Below are 23,439 nucleotides of genomic sequence, written 5' to 3' on the forward strand. Positions count from 1 at the left end.
GTGACAGCTTCAGAGGGGGAGGATGGATGACTTATCTAAAAGATATTTAAGAGGTAACATTGAAAGGACTAGTTAGATGTGGGAGTTGAGAGAGAAGAAGGGGTCAAGGATAATGTCAGAGGTTTCTGGCTTGGGGAGCTGATATGAGGAATTTTGGAGAAGTATCATTAATGAGTTACAACTTTGGATAATACTGAGCTTGAGATCTTACTAGGTACCAGGCATTGTGCTAAGCTTTTCATGCACATTTAATCCTTACAGATATAATTAATTTTCTTAGAACCAGGATTTTATTTTTATTTTTTTAAGAAGGGAAATATTGGAGCATATTTAAATGTTTTTAAGAAGAATCCAAGATAAGGAGATGTTGAAGATACTGGAAATGAAGGGATAATAATCCATAATGTAAAGCTAATGAGAAGATGGTTTCAGATTTTGCATAGATAGAACGATGTCTTCTCTATTTTATAAGAAGAGAGAAAGAGTGTGCATATGTGGGTTAGTTTATGAATTTGATATAAAAAAGCTAAGGGAATTTTCTCTTGATGGCATCTGTTTTCTCTGCAAAGTAGGAAAAATATATATTTTATGACTGAGGAGTCAGATGGGGAGAATGGAGGGTTAAGGAAGGTGAAGTTTTAAAGTAGTTTTTGTGAAAAGTAGAGTTAATCAATCAAATAATGATTCATTGTTTGAGTGTGAGTAAAGATACTGTTCTTAATTCACAGAGTTTAAAATAATGTTTTACCAACATCATAACAACATAAGGCAAAAATCTAAATGCAAATGCTATGTATGATACTGCTGATAGACATAGAAAAAGAAGGATGGGACAGAATAATGTGGTCTACAGTCATTTGGAAAGATTTTGTGGAGAAAGTAGAACTTGAGGTTAGGTGTGGATGTAAAGGTAGGTAAATTTGATAGGAAGAACAGAAAACATATGGAGCAGGTTCTTAGTGGTAATCCATAATGATTTGGTTGATGTTAATCCTTTTTTAAATGTTAATATTTCAGTGACTATGGAAATGAAACTATATCAGGACCTGCATTTGATCCAGCAAGTCACCCAGCTCCAGCTCCTGCTCCCTCTTCCTCCTCGGCATTTCGACCTGTAATGCCATCTAGGCAAATTGTAGAAAGACAACCTCGGATGCTGGACTTCAGGGTTGAATACAGAGACAGAAATGTTGATGTGGTACTTGAAGACAGCTGTACTGTTGGTAAGGTTTTCCCTATCACAAAGCCTTCATAAATTAATAGTTCATTAGGTAAATATTCAGTTGATGTATTTTTTCTTTTGAGTTGACTGCCATCAAGGACAAAAAAAAGGCGAATGGGATGGGATGGGAAAGAAAGAATAGTTTGTGTTTGTCAGTGAAACACAATCATTTTTCTCATACAGATTATTTTGCTCTATTTTTAAATACTGTGTTGAGGTTGAGGTAAATTTGAGATTAATTTTTTTGTTCCACATATATGGAATGGTATATGATGCTGTTTTAGCACAGATGCAAATCAAACATCTAGGAGCTTAAATGCCATAATTATTAGGTACATTCTATATAGGACTTAATAGCTGAAGTTCACTTTTCATACTATGAAAGAAGAACTAAGACATGTTTTTATCACTCCTCTCTGCCAGCTGGATAAATACTTCAGTACTATTCTTTCAAAGGAAACTCAAAGTGTATGCCTGCCATTTGTAAAGAAGCTATGTTGAACTCATATTTAGATTTTTTAACCATATTCATTGTAGGACCAGAAATTATATTAATTTCTATTTTAATATAGTTTTACCTTAAATCTAAATACCAGATATTTCTGAAATTTTGTCTTTTTTCCTTTTTGAGGAGATTCTTTCCTAATTTTATTAATTTATTACAGAGAAAAGCAAGGCTGTTAAAAGTATCTTCATTCCTAAAGATGAATCAGATTGTTATCCTTTACTTAAAGCCATTTAGAAACTTTCCATTGTTTTTAAAAATTCAAATCTTTTAACATGGCTATAAGTCCCTGCTACATTTATAGTTTTCATCTATTATCACTCTCCTTATAGCTCACTATGTCTAAGTTGTAATGGACTTATTCAGTTTTTTTTTTTTTAAATAGGTTCAGGACCTATGTACTTGTTCATTCTTCTGCCTAGATTCCTCTCCTAGTCCAGCCATTTCTCCCCATGCCCATCCCTATGTCCCCAATTATTCTCCTGTATATCCCGTTAAAAAGTTGTGGTTAAAAAAAGCTACATAACATGAGATCTATGTTCTTAACAAAATTTTAAGTGTACAGGATAGTTTTGTGAACTATATACACATTGTTGTACAGCAGATCTATAGAACTTTTTCATCTTGCATAACTGAAACATTGTATCCACTGAACAACTTTCTATTTTCCCCATTGGCCAGCCTCTAGCAATGATCATTCTACTTTCTGATCATTCTACTCTAAGTTTACTTTAAATGCCTCATACAAATGAAATCATACATTATTTGTCCTTCTGTGTCTGGCTTATTTCACTTAGTATGATATCCTCAAGGTTTATCTGTATTGTAGTATATTATGGGATTTCCTCCTTTTTTAAGGCTGAATGATATTCCATTGTATGTATATGTACATTTTCTTCATTCATTCATCTGTTGATGGACAATTAGGTTGTTTCCACCTCTTGGCTATTGTGAATAATTCTGTAGTGAACATGTAATTGCAGATCTCTTTCAAGATCCTTCTTTCCATTATTTTGGATAAATTCCTAGAAGTGGAATTGCTGGATCATGTTAGTTCTATTTTTAATTTTTTAAAGAACTTCTGTACTCTTTTTCCATAGTAGCTGCTTCATTTTGCATTCCCACCAATAGTGCTCAGGGATTCCAACTTTTCATCCTTGCAAACACTGCTGTTTTTTGGTTTTTAGTTTTTAATTGTTATTATTTTGTTTTGTTTTTAAATATAATGGCCATCTTATGAGGTAGAAGATGATATTTCATTTTGGTTTTTGTTTGCATTTTCATGATAATTGGTAATGTTGAGCATTTTTTCACATACCTGTTGGTCATTTGTATGTCTTCTTTGGAGAAATGTCTCTTTAGGTCCCTTGCCCATTTTTATTTATTTTTTAAAATATATTTTGTTGATTTTTTTGCAGAGAGGAAGAGAGAGGGATAGAGAGTTAGAAACATAGATGAGAGAGAAACATCGATCAGCTGCCTCTTGCACACCCCCTACTGGGGATGTGCCCGCAACCAAGGTACATGCCCTTGACCGGAATCGAACCTGTGACCCTTGAGTCCGCAGGCCGACGCTCTATCCACTGAGCCAAACCTCTTTCAGCCCCTTGCCCATTTTTAAATCGGGTTGTTTACTTTTTTGCTATTGAACTGTAGGGCTTTATATATTTTGGATATGAACTGTCACATACATACATGGTTTGCAAATTTTTTCTCCTGTTCTTAATGTTGCCTTTTCACTCTGTTGATTGTTTCCTTTGCTTTACAGAAGATTTTTGGTAGTCTCACTTAGTATGATATCTTTGTTGTCTGTGCTTCTGGTGTCATATCCAATAAATCAGTCCCAAGACCAATGCTGTGGAGTTTTTTTCAAGGAATTTTATAGTTTCAGATCTTACATTTAAGTCTTTAAATCTATTTTGAGTTAATTTTTGTGTATAGTGTAAGGTAAAGGTCCAACTTTATTCTTTTGCTTGTAGATACCCAGTTTTCCCTGCATGATTTATTAAAAGAGACTATATTTTCCCCGTAGACTTGTCTGTATTTTACATAATTTCTAGAGTGTAAATATTTCTATATATCTTTCAGTGATTTTTCCTATTTCCTATATTCTATTTCATTTGTCCTTTCCATCTTTGATTATCTCATGAAAATTTTTCCTCTTATGGAGCCTTTCTTGACTTCCATGGACATAGTTAAGTTGATTTGTTTACTATGATTCCATAAAAAGTAATAAGAGACTTTTAAAATGGATTTTAAAATATCTTATTCTTTCTTTATGTTTCAGGTTTCTCTTGTTAAAGACTAGGTCTTATTCTTCTACACATTCTCTCTCTAAGCACAGTGTCTGGCACCAAGCAGTACCTGTTGAGAAATTAAATGGCTCAATAAATGAGTATATGTATATATTTATATGTACACTAATTCATCTGCCATAGGAAATTTAAAAAATATACTCATTGCAGTTTTTGTGACCTGTAATATAATTGTTAGTTTTTAGATATAGTTCCACTTACCGTTAATTAAAGAACTGGATAAATACTAATTTTTCTGTATATGTATAAGTGTAAAAATGCAAAAAGATGCTCTAAAGAAAATGCAGTTTTCCATGTTATTGGAAAGATTAGGAAAAGACCAAGTATAAAAGCAAGCCTAAACACAGCCAAGAACTTTATATCAGAGTGACACCTAGTGGCAATTGTATTGGTCTGTTAATGTTTTTAGTGTTCTGTTTGTTGCTGCAGTTTCATTTTATTATAATAACCTATTTTTTAAAAATCTTGAATAAATTAAAAAAATTTTAAATTATTGGTTTTTCTATGAAATTACTATCTTGTGTGAAGTAGTGTGATATTGAGGGTAGGAATTATTGTGTATTATAACTATAAGATCTAGCAGTGAATTGGATTTAACCTAACAAACAAGTATTTGTCCAATAAAGTTAGTTGAATCAGTTCTGTCAGCAAACTTACTTTTGCTGGGTTTACTCAGCATAGCCTTAGTTCCATTTCTGGAATATAGTAGAAAAATAGGTCTGTTATTAGTTGAACCATTTGCCTTATTTTTTTTTTGTTCTTTTTGTTTTTAATCTAATTTCTGAAAACCATCTTTATTATATTGGATACATTTTAGTTTAAAAGAATCATATTGAGTTGTGGAAATAGTTAAGACATTTAATTTAGCAAGTGCATTTTGAGCTTGAAAAAATAGTTCAGGATATTTCAAACGAATTTTTGTCTTGAATTTGTAAACTTAGTTTCTGGTTTTGACTCTGTAACTTAGATTAACTGTAATTTTTGGCACATGCCTTAAACCTTCTGTACCTTAGCAACTCTTTATGAGTAGTAAGCACTATATAAAAGGTTGGTTTTTGTTATCAGTACATGTGAAAAGAAGGAAAGAGCAGCAATCTTATCTGCCTTGTACAGATGTTGGGAGTATGAAAAGACAATCATAGCTTGTATTTTTAGGGAGGAAAGACAGCAAATGTTGTGCATTAGTAACATTGTTCTTTGGTCCATTTACAAGTGTCTTTTGCCTCTATGCCAACAATTATGTACTCCCTCGATTATATTTAAAATCATTTAAAAATCTAAATAAGCAGCATCTCAAACTGTGGTCTTAATGGGTATAGTTTATTTATATACTATAGGCCTGGTGCATGAAAATTCATGCACTGGAGTGGAGGGTGTCCCTCTGCCTGGCCTGTCCCCTCTCATAGTCCGGGAGCCCTCAGGGGCAGGAGGTGACGCCCCATCACACCTCTGCTGCTGCCACTGCCAGCAGCGCAAGCCTCAGCTGGCCCTGGTTACCCGAGCATCGGGTGGCCCTGGGCGGCTAGGCAGCTGCCATCTGAGGCTTGCCTGCGCTTCAGGCCGGCCCTGGGCGGCTGGGGGGCTAAGTGGACTGGGGGACTCCAGAGGCAGGCGCGTGGAGCGGCCGGGCCTGCCCCCAGGCCTTGCCATATGCCTGCTGCCCCAGAGGGGTTGAGGGGACTGGGTGCCGCTATCTTGTGGCTGTGGGCACCGCCATCTTTGAGGGCAGGGCAGTCAATTAGCATGTTCCCTCCTTATTGGCTGTGGTCACTGTCATCTTTGCGATGGCATGAGGGTCAATTAGCATATTCCCTCTTTATTAGATAGGATTAGAAATGTTTCTTTAGCCTTATATTTTAAAATATATGCTGTTTTATAGAAAGCCTTTAAAGTTAATGTTCTCTCAACTACTTTAATCCCTCATGTCACCTTTGTTGTCTTATCTTTAAAGCAAGGCAGTGAAGATCAGAACCTTGATTTATGTTTTTTGTCATCTATACTTCCTGCCATTCATGTTCAGTCTCTTCTTTCTTTGACACTTCCCTATAATTTTTGATTCTTTCTTTGAAATATTCTAAAATAGCTCTTTCCTTTTTTAAAGGAACATATATAGTAATGGCTATAATAGTAAATAACACATTACTTTACCAAGGTCTCATATTTAGCAGCACTGCTGAAAATTAGGAAGTAAATTACAAAGACTTTTGTAGAAATCAGATAGATCATTTTATTTTAGATATTTGTCTATTACTTTGGGCTTAAAATTATGCTAAGTTCTTGGAGTATAAATAAGATGAGTCCTTATCTCAGAAGAACCCATGGTCTATATTTGGATAGGATGTGGGAAGAATATATGGAAATAAAGGACATTTATCTGTTCATTCACTCATTTATTCACACATACATACTCATATTACCCACTATACAGCAATCACTATGTTCACTATTCCTATACAGCTCTTAGTTTCTATACAGCGCATACAACAACTGTGAGGCAGACGTTATTATCCCTGTTTCAAAGATGAATAAACTGAGAATTCTGAACCACAAATTCAGCCTTAAACTGAGTCTAGAACTTATAATCTTTCCAATGAAACAATTTCTATATGGAAGTACACACAAGGTGCTGTGAGGATATTGAAAAAGAAGTAATTAATTCAATTTTAGCTGGTATTTTGAGGGTATGGGAAGGGAATAATTAGAGTTGTGGGGGTGCTCAGGAAAGATTTCAGAAAGGGACTAAGCTATGAAAGAAATATAAGTTAAAATATGTCATGTGGACAAAGTGAGGGGAAGTTTATTCTAGGCAAGGAAAAGCACAGAGAAAGGAACGATAATGGTGTATCTGGAGGAATGATGAGGAATATACAGCATTGAGCATATATTTGGTGTTATACTTTTCATTTAGTTCAAAGTTAACTTAAATAGAATCTCTCCTTTTTTGCTAGTGACAGGTTCATGCCTCCATTCCGTCTTCTTACTCTGCCTCTGCCCTTTTATGCTCATTGACATACTTATTTTCACATTGCCTTAAGATAGCCAGAACCTGTATCCCCATTTTATACTAGTAGACTAGAGGCCCTGTGAACGAAATTCGTGCACTTGGGAGGGTGGTCCCTCAGCTTGGCTTGTGCCCTCTCGCACTCCGGGAGCCCTGGGGGGATGTTTGACTGATGGCTTAGTGGGCCTACGTTGTCAGTTGGACATCCTTAGCATTGCCACTGAGGTGGGAGCGGCTCCCACCACTGCCGCTGTGTTCGCCAGCCGTGAGCCCAGCTTCTGGCTGAGCGACGCTCCCCCTGTGGGAGCACACTGACCACCATGGGGCAGCTCCTGCATTGAGTGTCTGCCCCCTGGTCGTCAGCACGCGTCATAGTGACCAGTCATTCCACCATTCGGTCATTTGCATATTAGCCTTTTTTTTTTTATGTAGAATACGCTGTAGATAAGACCCCCTAGAACCATAAGAGATGCAAAAAATTCACTGTTAACTCATTCTCAAATTGCCCCCACTTAAGATCAAATTGCCCCAACTGTGGGCATGTGCTGCACCTTGGGAACCACTGGGCTTGACACTTTTCCTCTCTGAGCTTCATTTCTGAATACATACACATATACCATGGGAATTGTAATCTCTTCTCTGCCTATCTCACTGGATTGTCATGAGGAGGTTCTGAGCTAATAAACCTAGAAATGTTTTATCAAGTAAGTGATGTCTAAATGGGAAGGGATTGTTATTTTTAAGCCCACAGGTACCCTTGCAGGTATCAGGTGCTGATTAGGGGAGGAGGGCATTATTGTTTCCTAGGACTGTAGTTATGGAAGCTTTGCAGAGGGTTCCGTGGGCCTCGGAGGGGCGGGCTCTGGCCAGCATCCCTGTAGCGGTGGTTGTCCCTGGAGGCGCTGGCGGGGGCAAGGTGTTAGGGGGGCACTAGGGGGGCGGCGAGGCTGAAGAGGGTGTAATTGTCAAACCTTCCCGCTTGGCGCCATTCTTTAAATTGTATGTGGCTGTTTTGCAGTTGTGCCTGCTTAGGGTGGGGCTCCTATCTCCTGGACTGGGGTGTGGGCCGGGCCAGGGCGGAGCCAGGGGGGCTTAGGAGGGTGGGTTTAGCTGCGCCCCCAGGGTGGTTCAGCGTGCTTCCGCTGCGGAGACTGCGCTGCTGCTGTCGGGGAGGAAGTGTGTAACCCTGGGCCTGCTTAGGCCTGCCTCCACCCGGGTCTGGAGTTGTAGGGTGGAGAGGTGGGCCCAGCCTCAGTGGAGGGGGCCTGGCAATGGCAGGCCCTGGGCCCCGGGTGCCTCGGGAGCGCTGACAGGTGGTCGCCGGCATGCTGTTGTTGTGGACGCCCCTGGCGGGGGTGGAGGGAGTGGTGGGGGAAGAGATCGGGAGTCGAAGGTGCAGGCTGCAGCTACCCCCAAGGCTGGGTCTTCTTCCCGTCTGGTCAGCCTTCCCGTCTCCCCAGGGGTGCAGGGGCTGGGGTAGGGTGTCTGTGCAGGGAGATTGGAATAGTTCCTCATGGCCACTTCCTCTTCCTTCTTTGCAGTCCGGTCTCCTGTCAGGCACTCTCCTCAGACCCCTGGGAACTTGGCTCCAGCCACCCACGCCCTGCTGGTCTGTCAATATGCAAATTGGTTGTTACTGGGACACCATAACAGACAATTAGCATATTACCGCTTTATATGTTATACTAGTAGATGTGAAAATTGACACAAGAGAATCAATGACTTCTTGGTTCATGGAGATTATGGGTTTGGAGGGATTTGTAAAACCTAGTCTAGTAGGAGGGTCAAGATGGCAATGTAGGTAAATGCTACACTTGCCTCCTCCCACAACCACATCAAAATTACAATTAAAATAGAGAATAACCATCATCAGAACCACCTGAAATCTATCTGAATGGAAGCCCTACAACTAGTGAATTAAGGAAGAAACCACATTGAGACTGTAGGAGGGGCGAAGGCATGGAATGGGTTAGTCTGAAATCTCTGGTGTGTTGTTCATCAGGAGGGATATCTTGGTAGTCCCCTGCCTTGGTGACTTCCTGAAACCCTGCCTGACCCAATTTGCAGTCCCACTCAAGCTGTTGGCTGTGACTTTTCCATATGAATGCCCTGTCCTGGCTAAGGTTTCAGACTTTCCAAAAATCTCCCAGACAAGCAGCAGCTGGCTCCATACCTCTCCATAAGTGGCCCCAGGCCTGGCACAAGCACCACCTTCCCAAGATTTACAACTTGGCTTCTCCTAGGTACCTCCAAGCCCATCACAAGTAGCAGCCATCAGCAAATTGCTCTGTAGCTCATGCCTGATGGCCCCAGGCAGGGCACAGGCAGTAGCTGATCTTGCACCTTCCAGAAGGCTCCAGAGCCAGTGCACCTGGAGGTCAGCTTCAGACCATGCCAATTTACAATCCTGCCACATCCATGAGTAACACATTCAAGGGGCGAACCCAGTGAGCATCAAAGCCCCATTGAAGCAAGTCCTGCTCCATGGGGTGTCTCTTGCACAACAGCTCTTCTGCTGTAGTTGCAGTTGGTATACACTGCCAATAGGCCTTGTGGTCAATCCCTCTGAGTGACACCAACAGCAATCAAGGCTCAACAACAGGACAGTGCATAGAGCCCACAGAGGGGTGCACCTGTAGTGCCCAGCTCAGGTGACTGGGGAGGCTGAGCCCCTGGGCCCTACTGGACACCTACTACACAAAGCCACTCTACCAATTCCAGAGACATAGCAGCTCTATCTAATACATAGAACCAAACACAGAGAAGCAACTACAATGTGAGACAAAGAAACATGTCAAAAATGAAAGAGCAAGAAATCTCCAGAAAAAGAACTAAATGAAATGGTAGCAAGCAAAATACCAGATAAAGAGTATAAGGATACTAAAGGAACTTTGTGAGAACTTCAAGGAACTTAGATCATCATCAACATAAAAAAGGACTAGTCAGAAATGAAGGATAATTTACAGGGAATCAAGAGTAGTGTAGAGGATGCCGAAAATCAAGTCAGTGTTGTGTAATCAAAAAACACCCAATCAGCACAACAAACACAAAAATGAATCCAAAAATAAGAAGATAGTGTAAGGAGCCCCTGGGAAAGCTTCAAGTGTATCAACATTTGCATTATGAGGTGCTCAAAGGAGAAGAAACTGAAAACCTATGTGAAAAAATAATAATAGAAAACTTCCCCTACCTGGTGAAAGAAATACACTAACAAATCCAGGAAGCACAAAGAGTCTCAAACAACATGAACCCAATGAGGTCCACACCAAGTTACATCATAATTAAAATGCCAAAGATTAAAGACAAAGAGAGAACCTTAAAAGCAACAAGAGAAAAGCAGTTAGTTACCTACAAGGAAGTGTCCATATGACTGTCAGCTGATTTCTCAACAGAAACTTTGCAGGCCAGAGGGCAAGAAATATTCAAAGTGACAAAAACAAGGACCTACAACTAAGATTACCTAGCAAATTTAGAATTGAAGGTCTGATAAAGAGTTTCACAGACAAGAAAAAGCTAAAGGAGTTCACCACCAAACCAGTACTATGTGAAATGTTGAAGGGTCTTCTTTAAGAAGAAGAAGAAAAGTAAAACAGATCAAACATATGAACAATAAAATGGCAATAAATATGTATATGTCAACAATTGAATCTAAAAAGCAAAATAAACGAACAAAGAATGTAATGGACAGAATTACTGATGAATAAAATAGAATCAGAGACTTGGAAACATGGAACAGACTGACAAATCTCAGAGGGAAGGGGGAGGGAGGGCAGGAAGAGATTAACCAAAGAACTTATATGCATACTGGAGGCCTGGTGCATGAAATTCGTGCACGGGTAGGGTCCCTAGGCCTGGCTGGCAATCAGGGCCGATTAGGTTTCCCTGCCTCCTCCTTCCCACACCACCCTTGCGCTGCCACCGTACAATTACCCGCCTCCCCGCCTTTTTCGCTCACCACCCGTGCACTGACACTGCGTGGTTCTTCCTGCTTCTCTGCCTCCTCCTTTCCTTGTTCCCTCAGCACCCTGCTGCATCACTAGTTGCCCACCATGTCCCCATCTCCCCATCTCCTTCCATTGCTGCCTGCAAGCTGCCACTGCACAGTTCCCCCTGCCTCCCCACATTCCCGCCTCCTACTTCCCTCGTTCTCTCAGTGCCCCACCGCCACCACTGCTCGTCCACCATGTTCTGCGCTGTTCCCTGGTGGTCAGCGCACATCATAGTGAGTGATCAAACTCCTGGTCTCTCAGTCGAACTCCCGAGGGGACACGTTGCATATTAACCTTTTATATATATATATATATATATGCATTACCCATGGACACAGACAATAGGGTGGTGAGGGCCTGGGATGGGATTGAAGCCAGGTGGAGGGTGCAATGGGGGGATATAAAGAGGGACATCTGTAATACTCTCAACAATAAAGATAAAAAAACACCTATCTAGTTTAACTGGGCAAGATGTAAGCAGTCTTTTCCATATTTTTATCTTAAGGAAGATCACTTAGTGGATGCTTAAATACTTTTTTTTAGCAATGGTATGCTTATTAATTTAAGGCAGTGACTTTATTGTTTATAAATCTGACTATAATTTTTTTTGACAAGGACAGTGATGGCATTTGTTGAATAACTATTATATCCAAGGGATTATGCTAATTACATGCATGACCTGATTTAACTTAATTTTGAATATGAAGGCACTGAAGTTCAGAAAGCTTAAGTAACTTCCATAGTGCATATCCAATAATTGGTAGAGCTGGGATTCAAACCAAGAGCCGGTGTTTTAGTCAGTTTTTTTGTTTTTAATTAAATTTATTGGGGTGACATTGGTTAATAAGATTATAGAGGTTTCCAGTGTACATTTCAATGATACATGATCTGTATATTGCATTGTGTGCCCACTACCCAAGATCAAATCATTTTTCATCACTATATATTTGGCCCCCTTTACCTTTTACTGTCCCCACCCCCCTTCCTTCTGCTAACCATCCTACTGTTGTCTGTGTCATTGCAGTTTTACATCCCACATATGAGTAAAATCTTATGGTTCTTAGCTTTTTCTGACTGACTTATTTCACTTAGCATAATAGTCTCAAAGTACATCCATGTTCCTACAAATAGCTATATTTCATCTTTTTTATGGCTGAATAGTATTCCATAGTGTATATGTACCGCATCTTCCAAAAATTCATCTGGAATAAAAAAAAAAAACCACCCTGAATAGCCACAGCAATCCTGAGAAAGAAGAACTACGTTGCATGGATCACAATACCAGATATCAAGCTATATTACAAAGCCACTGTTCTCAAAACAGCATGGTACTGGCACAAGAGCAGACATATAGACCAATGGAACAGAACCGAGAACCCAGAAATCGACCCAAGCCATTATGCTTAATATTTGATAAAGGAGGCAAGAGCATACAATGGAGTCAAAACTCTGCCTACCTATCAATCTCTATATAAAAGGCAGATTTGCAATGTGTCTCCTCAGGAGTTCCACCAGGAGACCAGGAGTTCAATCACTTGCTATAATGTGCGCTGACCACCAGGGGGCATCACGGAATGATGGAAGACCGAGGGAGGCCCCAGCCGGCAGCTGTAAGGCCCGATTGGCCCTAATTGCTGGCCAGGCCTAGGGACCCTACCCGTGCATTAATTTTGTGCATTGGGCCTCTAGTAATTCTATAAATAGATACATTTTATACACAAACCACATGCAAAAAAAATTGTGTAATTGTATGTGTTAGTTTTTTCTTATTTTGTGTTACCATCAGTAAGTTCCATTTTTCTTTTTACCTCACTCTGCTTTTAGAGACAGACTACACAAGGAAACTATATTTTCCTTTTGACAATTCTTCAGATATTATTTCCCATTTCTCCAGGCTAAATGTCTTTAGGTAATTCATTTAACTATTTCACAGTTATGTTGAAATTAAAATTCATACTATATGGGGATATATTGTATAGCATGGTGACTGTAGTTTTCAACAGGGTATTGTACATTTGAAATTTGCTAAGGAGTAAATCTTCTCATCACAAGAAAAAATTGTAACTGTGAGGTGATTAATGATAACTAAATTTGTGGTAATTATTTCACAGAATATACATATATCAAATCATTATGCTGTACTAATACAATATTATTTAGGATGGGGCAAAGACTTACAGATGTGAGTACATGAAACAGAGTTTATGCTTGTTATTATTAATTAACTAGAGGCCTGGTGCACAAAATTCGTGCACTGGGGGAGGGGAGGAGGATGTCCCTCAGCCTGGCCTGCACCCTCTCACAGTCTGGGGTTCCTCACTCCTTACCACTCGGCTTGCTACTCCTTAGTGCTGCCGCGGAGGAAGGAGAGGCTCCCGCCACCGCTGCTGCGCTTGCCAGCCGTGAGCCCAGCTTCTGGCTGAGTGGTGCTCCACCTGTGGGAGTGCACTGATCACCAGGGGGCAGTTTCTGCATTGAGCATTTGCCCCCTGGTGGTCAGTGTGCTTCACAGCGACCGGTTGTTCTGCTGTAATGGTCACTTAGGCTTTTATTATATAGACTTGAGGCCCATTGCTCGAAGATTCATGCAAGAATAGGCCTTCCTTCCCCTGGCTTCGCTCCCGGCCGCCCGGGAGCCTGCAAGTCCTCGCTCCTGGAGGAGCCCTGTTATGTAGCTCCCTCCGCCCCCCGCCCTCCCTTTCATAGCAGGTGTCCTGCCCCGCCCAGTCGCTCTGTGCCTGTGTATGCAAATTAACCTGCCATCTTTGTTGGGTTAATATGCATACTCCTGATTGGCTGATGGGCGTCGCAGCGGTATGGTCAATTTGCATATTTCCCTTTTATTAGTGTATATCATATTATTCAGTAGAGGCCTGGCACATGAAATTCATGCACAGTTACAGTCCCTAGGCCTGGCCTGCGATCAGGGCCATCTTCCCTGGCTGCCTGCAGCTGGCCCCGCCCCCCGCTGCCACTCACCTCTGGTTCCCCGTTCGCCATTGGGTGATCAGAGCCTGACGGCTGGGAGAAGGGACTGAGAGGTCAGCAGTTCCTGCCCGCTTACCAGCCCACACCCACTGCGGGTTGCCCTCTGTGTGTGCGGTGACTGGTGGGGTGGAGGCTTTGGCCTGGCGCTGCCTGCATCCTCTTCCACCCACCCCCAGTTCCCCATTTGCCATCGGGTGATTGGAGCCTGTCGGCTGAGGGGAGGGACAGAGAGGTTGGCCGTTCTGCCCACTCACCAGCCCCGCCCCCGCCGCCACCCAACCTGGTTCCCCATTTGCCATTGGGCGATCAGAGCCTGATGGGCAGGGGAAGGGACTGAGAGGTTTCACATTCCTGCCTACTCTCTGGCCCCGCCCCCGCCCCTGCGTGGGTTGCCCTCTATGTGTGGGGTGACTGGTGGGGCGGGGGCCTTGGCCTGGCAGCACCTGTGTCCCCCACCACCTACCCCTGGTTCCCCGTTTGTCATCAGGAGGTCGGAGCCTGCCGGCTGGCGAAAGAAACCTAGAAGTGGTCAGTGAGCCTCATAGTGACTGGTTGAGCAGTTGTTCTGGTCATTCTGCCATTAGGGTCAATTTGCATATTACCCTTTTATTATATAGGCTAGAGGATTGGTGCATGGGCGGGGGCTAGCTGGCCTGCCCTGATGGGGGCCCTGGATTGAGGTGGGGGTCCCCACTGGGGTGTGGGGCCGGCTGGGGCGAGGGGCTGCAGGTGGTTTGCAGGCTGGCCACGCCCCCCGATCAGTGCGGGGGTCCCCGCTGGGGGGTGGGACTGGCCGTGGCAAGGGGCCGCAGTCATTCTCATCTCTTGTCATTCTGGTCGTTCTGCTGTTTCGGTTGCTAGGCTTTTATTTTATAGGGTTTGTATTACAACTGTAAATCTACTTTTGCCCCACCCTGTATACCAATTACATTTTAATAAAACTGGCAAAAATGCATACTATAGATGCTGGTTGTTGATACACTTATTTTTTTCTGAGGCTACTTTTAGCTACTTTTTCATCTTAGAACCATGATTCATTTTAGGATGCCAGAGCTGCATATACAATGTTATTAGTGCCCACTGTGGGTTGAGAGAACATAGTTGGTCTAGCCTTTTCATTTTCTATTAGTGTAACCTAAATTAGTTTTTGAAACTACCTTTTCATGTTTCTGAGTCTTATAGTGAGATGGTGATTGGAGTTACTTCTTGCCCTGTGCTATCTTTCTGTACTTTATATATGTTTGTGTAGCAATTGTTTCATGTTTTCTTAACAAGTCTGTCTTTCTCTGAGACTGTATTTTCCTTAAAGATGGGCATAATTTCTTATCTTTATTTTGTGCTTGTTGCTTGTCAATAGTAGGTATTAATTAAATATTTGATTAATACACTTATTGAATAATGAGATGAGCATTGGTCTAATACTAAAACCTTTAAAACAGCCATTGCCAACTGGTGGTCCGCGGACCACTGGTGGTCGATGAGGTCCGAAAGGTTGGCGACCACTGCTTTAGAGTTAAAACGTATGTTCTCCTTTTCCTGTCTTTTAGTTTGCAGTGTTTTCTTGCTGAGACTTACTTACCAGCTAGTTTTTTTATAACTTGAATTTTATTAGTCCAACCTGATAGAGAGCATTTATAAAAATCCAACACCTAGAATACTTAATGGTGAAAGATTGAATTCTTTGACCCTAACATTGAGAACAAGGCGGGATGTTAATTCCTGCCACTTCTATTCAGCATTTTACTGGAGGTCCTACACAATGCAATAAGACAAGAAAAAGAAGTAAAATACAGATTTAAAAGGAACAATTGAAAATATTTTTTTCAAAAAAGACATAATAATCTATGTAGAAAACCCCAAAGAATTTGTAAAAAGGCTACTAGAACTAATAATTGAGTTTAGCATGGTCCAAAGATATAAAGGCAATATACAAAAACCAACTATATTTCTTTTATTTATTTTTTTACTAAAGAATAACTTTTATTAAATTTTCAACTTACTATTGGTTTACATTGATAACAAAGTGATATTTAACCATAACTATATATATATTTTTAAGATTAAAAACTTTTTTTATTGTTTAAAGTATTACATATGTCTCCTTTTTCCCCCACCTACCCCTCCCCATCCACTCCCATGCCCCAGGACAAGCCCCCACCACCCCAGTATCAATATCCATTGGTTATGCTAATATGCATACATACAAGTCCTTTGGTTGATCTCTTACTCTCCTCTTCCTCCTATTCTCCCCTGCCTTCCCTCTGAGATTTGATGTTCTATTCAGTGTTTCTCTGTCTCTGGATCTATTTTTATTCATCAGTTTATGTTGTTCACTATATCCCACAAATGAATGAGAGCATGTGATATTTGTCTTTCTTTGACTGGCTTATTTCGCTTAGCATAATGCTCTCCAGGTTCATCTATGCTGTTGCAAATGGTAAAAGTTCCTTCTTTATAGCGATTTAGTATTCCATTGTGTAGATGTACCACAGTTTTTTAATCCACGCATCTAGCAAATAGAATCCAGCATTACATTAGAAAGATTATACACCATGACCAAGTGGGATTTATTCCGGGGATGCAAGGATGGTACAATATCCGCAAATCAATAAAAGTGATACATCACATAAACAAATTGAGAGACAAAAATCACATAATCATATCAGTTGATGCAGAAAAAGCATTTGACAAAATCCAACACCCTTTCTTGTTAAAAACTCTCAGCAAAGTGGGAATAGAGGGATCATACCTCAACATAATAAAAGCCATATATGACAAACCCACAGCCAACATCATACTCAATGGGCAAAAAATAAAACCATTTCTTCTAAGAACAGGAACAAGACAGGGATGCCCACTTGCACCACTCCTGTTTGACATAGTACTGGACATGTTAGCCACAGCGATTAGACAAGAAGAAGATATAAAAGATATCCAAATTGGAAAAGAAGAAGAAAAACTGTCATTATTCACAGATGACGTGATATTATACATAGAAAAACTTAAAGACTCCATCAAAAAACTACTAGACTTAAAAATGAATTCGGCAATGTAGTAGGATATATTTCTTTATATTAGCAACAAACAATTAGGAACTAAAATTAAAAAAAAAATACTGTTTTAAAATATTATTTTTAAAAATGACCCAGGGATAAATATAGCAGGAAATATCCAAGTCCTTATCCTGCAGCTACAAAATATTGCTGAAAAAATTAAAGACCTAAATAAATGGAGAGAATATATCATGTTCATGAATTAGAGGACTCCATATTATTAAAATGTCATTTTTTTACTTCCACGTTGATGTATAGAATGTATAGTTCAATTCCAATAAAAATTTCAACTTTAAGTAAAATATATTGAAAAGTTGATTTTAATATTTAAATTAAAATGCAAATGTTGTAGAATGTTCAAAACAATTCTGAGAAAGAACAAACTTGGATGGCTCTATACTACCTAATTTTAAGACTGACTTTAAGGTAGTAATCATAATATGGTATTGGCAAATGTGATAGACATAGGTCATTGGCCCAGAATAGAGAGTCTAGAAATATATATACCTGGTCAATCAGTTTTGGAATAGATACTCTTCAACAAATGCAACTGGCACATTTGTATATCCAAATGCCAAAAAAGAAGAACCTGAATCCTTATACCATATACAAAAATTAGCCCAAATTAATTCACAACCCTACATGTAAGGGGCTAAAACTATAAAATTTATTACAGAGTATCTGTTACTTTGGTTAGGCACAGTTTTCTTTGTTTTTGTCTTTAGATAGGACACCCAAAGCACAAACCATAAAAGAAAAATTGAAATACTGAACTTCATAAAAATTCTACACTGCTCTCTGAAAGACATTCTTAAGTAAATGAAATGATGGGCTAAAGACTGGAAGAAAATATTTACAAAACACTCACCTTATAAAGGACTTGTATCCAGAATATTTAGAGGACTCTTAAAATTTAATCTTAAGAGGCCAAACAACCCAATAAAAAGGAGGCAAAGATTCTAACAGACACTTCATCAAAAAAGACATCAGTAGAAAATAATCATGAAAAAATGTTCAATTAGGGAAGTCAAAGTAAAATCATAATGAGCTACAACTATGCACCTATTAGAATGGCTAAAATTTAAAAAATGTATGCCAAGGGCTTATAAGAATGCAGAGCAACTGGAATTTTCATGGTAGGAATACAAAATGATACACTTTTGAAGATGGTTTGGTGGGATTTTATAATGTAAAACATGTACTTTCCATATGACTCAGCAATTCTGTTTTTAGGTATTTACTCAAGAGAAATGAAAACATAATCCCAAAAGACCTGCACATGAATATTCAGCAGCTTTATTCATAAAAGGCCACAAACTAGAATACCTCCATTGTCTATCAAGTAATGAGTGGATGAACAACTTGTGGTATAACTGTGCAATGTTTATAGGAATTTTTTAGCTTCATTATAATATTACTAGAGGCCTGGTGCACAGATTCGTGCACCGGTGGGGTCCCTTGGTCTGGCCTGCAGGGATCAGGCTGAAACCGGCTCTCTTACATTCTCCGAGGGGCCCCGAATTGCGAGAGGGCAGTTCTCGGGTGATGATGCATCCTGGAATCGGGCTCACTCCTCTCTGGTTCCCAGTGCATCACCCGAGAACCGCAGCTGCCAAGTCACTGCAGCTCGGCAGCTCCTGCGTTGAGCGTCTGCCCTATGGTTGTCAGTGCAAGTCATAGCTATTGGTTGGAGCACCTGTCCTCTGGTGGTCATTGTATGTCATAGCTACTGGTCAAATAGTTGGACAGACACTTAGGCTTTTATATATATAGATGGGGCCATCATAGTATTTGGTTCATTGTTGACTGCCATGTCGTTATGTGGCACGTGACTGTATTTATGACTTTTAAATAATCATAGGTGTTATCTTACTGATATTTTTGATTAAATTTGTGTATTTGAACAGCAAGATATGCAAGGTCCACATCTTTGAATATGTGAGATTAGAATGTTACAGAGGGAAAAGCACTGGAGCTTTACCTTGTTAGTCTTTGCCATTAAGTCACTACTTGTTCTTGGGTTAATCAAACTACTTGTTCTTGGGTTAATCATATCCCAAACAGTTTTTAAACAGCTTCTGAGATGGGTTCTTTCTAACCCTGAAACATCTAATATGCCTTCTCTGATACAAAATCTTAATCTGATTTTTTTCTCAAATAATAGCTTTTACAGTTGAAACAAGTATTTGTAGGGGCTGCTGGCTTATAATGCTTAAAATGAGGAAATGCATAGAGGCAGTAAAAGATTTCTGACATGACAAAAATGTTAATGGAATTAAAAGGGAGGAAATTTGTTTTTGAGAATTATGCTTGAGAAAAACCCACATGATAATTTTTTGCACATTTGTTTCTTATAAGTGGCAGGTTTGATTTCCTTATTGTGTCTACTGAGATAGGCTGCCTTATTTTCTTTTGGGGGCAGTTTTAACCTTTTAATGTCACCTTATGTTTTTTAAGTTTAAAAGATGGTAATAGGTGGCATTGATATGAAATGTATTCTTAGTTAAAAAAATAAAGTTAACGTGGAATTTGAGGCTCAGAGAGTGCCTATAATTTGGCTTCAAGTAGGCGTCCTGTAGTGATGGAACTGACATGACGCTTTCATCCTAGTGATCATAACATTGTAACAGTGTGATGTATTCTGCTTGGAAAGTATTAGTACACCTCCAGTATAAAATCCTTTACAATCCCCCATGTTCAGTTTTCTACAAATTAGAAAGGTTTATTACTATAAACTTAAGTCACAAATTTCTTCAATATGATTTTAAAAGAAGGCAATAAATTCTATAGACAATGTATTTATTAAAACTTTATTAAATCTGAAGGAAAATAAAAACTACATAAAATTATTTTTCTGTCACTTAAATGACAGATAAAGTATTTGTAAATTTGTTTTCAATTTATTGGAGTATAGCAGACTAAACAGAATGACGTTTTGCTACTTATTTCTCCGTTGGGCAGGCCAAAATCTGTTTAGAGTAATTGCTGAATAAGATTTGAGGTAGGCTTTTTTCTTTCTTTCTTCCTTTCTTTTTAGCTTTCTCTTCTCTAAAAACTGGAAAGTTCTTGAGAAAGGTTGCTGTTAAAAACAAAAAAGCAAAGACATTTATTATACTCAGTAACATTTGAGTATATGTTAATCTATAAAATAAATTGTTATATGTAATAATTTAGGATTCATGAGAAAATAAAACTGTGTGCATGTAAAAATACCCTAATTTCCAATGTAAAGGTAAGCAAAATACAGTTAATATGCCTAATAATGTTCTAATAATGTTTTTTTGAGCTACATCCTTGACTGGTTAGTTTTTCTGAAGTGTTCAAACCAGGGAAAACATTGGGATTTTTGTTTGTAATAACTCTGTACGAGAAATTAAAATTTATAAGAATTTCTGTTTCTGCCCTCAAAGGATCAGAGGACTAATTTGGATGCTACCTGCTGTAAGCATCTATAAAACGACAAAATATCTGAAACAATTATGTTTAGGCAGCACAGTTGGCCTGTGATCCCTGAGGAAAAAGAAGCAGATGAGGTAAATTCCAGTTGCCTCAGATTTCTGTCTGCAGGGAATTTCTAGGCCACTCTTCAGGGATAGGGAACCCAAGTAGAGCCTAACAGTTTTGCCTTGTTTCAAAAGAAAAAAAAAAAGAGAATTGGAGATCCATGAGGCAGAAATGACTGGACTGTAAAGGGTGGAGAAATAGAGAAAAGAGAGCTACATAGAGGAAAAACTCCAGAAATCTGGATTGTATTATCTTCAAATCTTTGAATAGTAATCTGTATGTCATAGGGTAAGCCAAACAATTTTTTCAGCTCATAGGTAGGATTAGGAGACCATTAAATTTCTTTTACCCAGAGGAAAGAGATCTTGTTGAACATGTGGGACAATTATTAGAGTCTCCAGAGGAACATTTTTCATATTAGTAATTAAAACTGAGAAATTTAAGTATCTATATTTATAAAAGGCTAATATGCTGTGTCCCTCCGACCGTCCGACTGGTCACTATGACACACACTGACCACCAAAGGACAGATGCTCAACGCAGGAGCTGCCGGGATGTGCACTGGCCATTTACAAAGAAATGGCACTGTGGACCTGGTGCCGACAAAGCAACACTCGGCTTCCCCCAGGTGGGACACAGGCCCCACCATCACCTTGGAGTGATAGCCCACCAAATCACAGCCAACGCTGCCAAGGCCTCCATGGCGCAAAATGTGGCCCACAGCCCAGCCCAGCCAGGAAACGGTGGCTGTGGGTGCCGGGTAATGATGTCATGTAGTAACGCCTGGCTTCCTCTCCCTAGCGATGACTAGCCTCCTTGCAGTTTCTTCAGCCCAGGAACATGACTTGCTTTATAGCCAGGTACAAACATGTTACACTTTAACCAAATGTCTGTGAAGCATTTTCATGTGCTTCATCTCATTTGATCCTCACAGAAGTCCTGGAGTAAGTAGATAGGAGACTCAGTAGAATCCTATTTTCTTTTCATTAGCTGGAAACAGTGATTTAGAAAGTTTAGAAACTTGACCCAACTGCAAAGAAGTAAATGGTGGACCTTGAAAATGACTTCAGGTTTTCTCACTATTCAGAATATAGTCAAACACTGCTGCAGTTAAATATTTTATCCTTTGTTCTCCCTGCATGATCTACAATAATAATCTTCTCCGTGTTGATATTTACTGCTGTGTTGCTGACAGTTACCTGAAAGAGAAGTTGGGGTGCTTCACTGGGCTGGAAAAAGTTTAGCTACATCAGAAAGCATGTCTAATTAAGCAAGTTTATATATAAAGCTCTCACTGACACCAATTGCACGCGTGTTTCGATCTGTCATTGTCCATTGTGAATTTGGTTGACATTTCTATTATAGAGAAAGGGCGAAAAGCAATATTAAAATATTCTAATTAATTTCCTTTCAATGTGCATGAATTTGTGTACCGGGACTCTAGTCTACACAAATAAAAGAGCAACATGCTAATTGAGTGTACATACATGATGCCCCCCAGCCAATCAGGAGTGAGTATGCAAATTAACCCAACAAAGATGGCAGGTTACTTTGCATACACAGGCGTGGAGCTGCCGGGGGTGGGGGTGGGATGCTTGCATCGTTGCCATGGTGATGACACAGGCATTCTGCACCACCCTAGCCGCTCGGGGCCTCTGGGCAGGTGGGAAGGCGGAAAGGCAGCTCTGGGCCAGAGCAGAAAGGCAGCTCTGGCCAGAGCAAAGGCGGAGCTGGCAGCCAGGAGAAGGAAGGCCCATTCTTGCATGAATCTTCGTGAATCAGGCCTCTAGTTTATTAATAAACAGCAATAATGAAAACATTAGATGTTAACATGAATAAGATTCTTAGTGAAAGATAATTAGTTTTCCAAACACACACACACACACACACACACACACACACACACACACACACACAGTACTGAGTGAAAGGACATTGTTTTGCATTTTTGCAAGCTCTTCAAATGCTATGCAGAAGATCGCTGGATTGTTATCTGCTTCTCCATTCTTTCTGTTGCAATGTGTTACTTCCTTTGAAATATTTTAAGAAAACCAGTATATAATTGGAGAAGGGAGGAGTATTTGAATAGCCCTTTCAGATAATAGTCTTATAGTCTTATTTGATACTAGAGGCCCAGTGCATGAATTCATGTACCAGTGGGGTCCCTTGGCCTGGCCTGCAGGATCAGGCCAAAACCAGCTCTTCGACATCTCCCGAGGGGTCCCAGATTGTGAGAGAGTGCATGTCAGGCCGAGGGACCCCACCAGTGCATGATCGGGGCTTAGGAGGGACGTGGGAGGTTGGCCAGCTGGCGAGGGGCTGCGGGAGGTCTCCAGGGTGTGTCCGGCCCTTCTCTCTCAGTCCCGATCAGTCGGACCCAGCAGCACGCTAACCTACCAGTCAGAGTGTCTGCCCCCTGGTGGTCAGTGCACGTCATAGCAAGCAGTTGAGCAGCCTTAGCATATCATTAGCATATTATGCTTTGATTGGTTGAATGGATGACTAGACGACCAGACACTTAGCATATTAGGCTTTTATTATATAGGATTCTTATTTGACGCTGAACCAAACTTTGCAAGAGGTAGTTTGTTAAAGGTTAGTTGTAATGTATCATCTGAAACCACATCAATGAAGATATATCATTCTGTTATTTTAAAATCCAGTGGGATACCTTTACTTTAAGTGCATGATTTTGTAATATCATAAAATGGTCATTTGGAAAATATTGGTTCTGTTTGTCATAAAGATCTACCAAATGTTGACATGTTTTTTGTTGTTTTTTTTTCATTTTCAGTCAAATTTTTATTTTTAAAAAGCAGCAGATCATTACAATTCAAGAACCTAATCTAAATATGTACTTGA

General features: G+C 40.0%; 1 protein-coding gene across 3 annotated transcripts in view; it reads left to right on the forward strand.

The window, feature by feature from the left end:
• The window catches only part of FAF1 (Fas associated factor 1), a 356,005-nt gene that overhangs the window by 74,611 nt on the left and 257,955 nt on the right, over positions 1-23,439 (forward strand). For all 3 annotated transcript variants that reach the window (XM_054720584.1, XM_008139328.3, XM_054720583.1), the window contains exon 4: positions 1,018-1,223. In XM_054720584.1, the coding sequence (XP_054576559.1) occupies positions 1,018-1,223 (206 nt within the window). The remainder of the gene's footprint in view (positions 1-1,017; positions 1,224-23,439) is intronic.

The sequence above is a fragment of the Eptesicus fuscus genome, chromosome 9, assembly GCF_027574615.1.
Source record: "Eptesicus fuscus isolate TK198812 chromosome 9, DD_ASM_mEF_20220401, whole genome shotgun sequence".
NCBI classification, from domain to species: domain Eukaryota; kingdom Metazoa; phylum Chordata; class Mammalia; order Chiroptera; family Vespertilionidae; genus Eptesicus; species Eptesicus fuscus.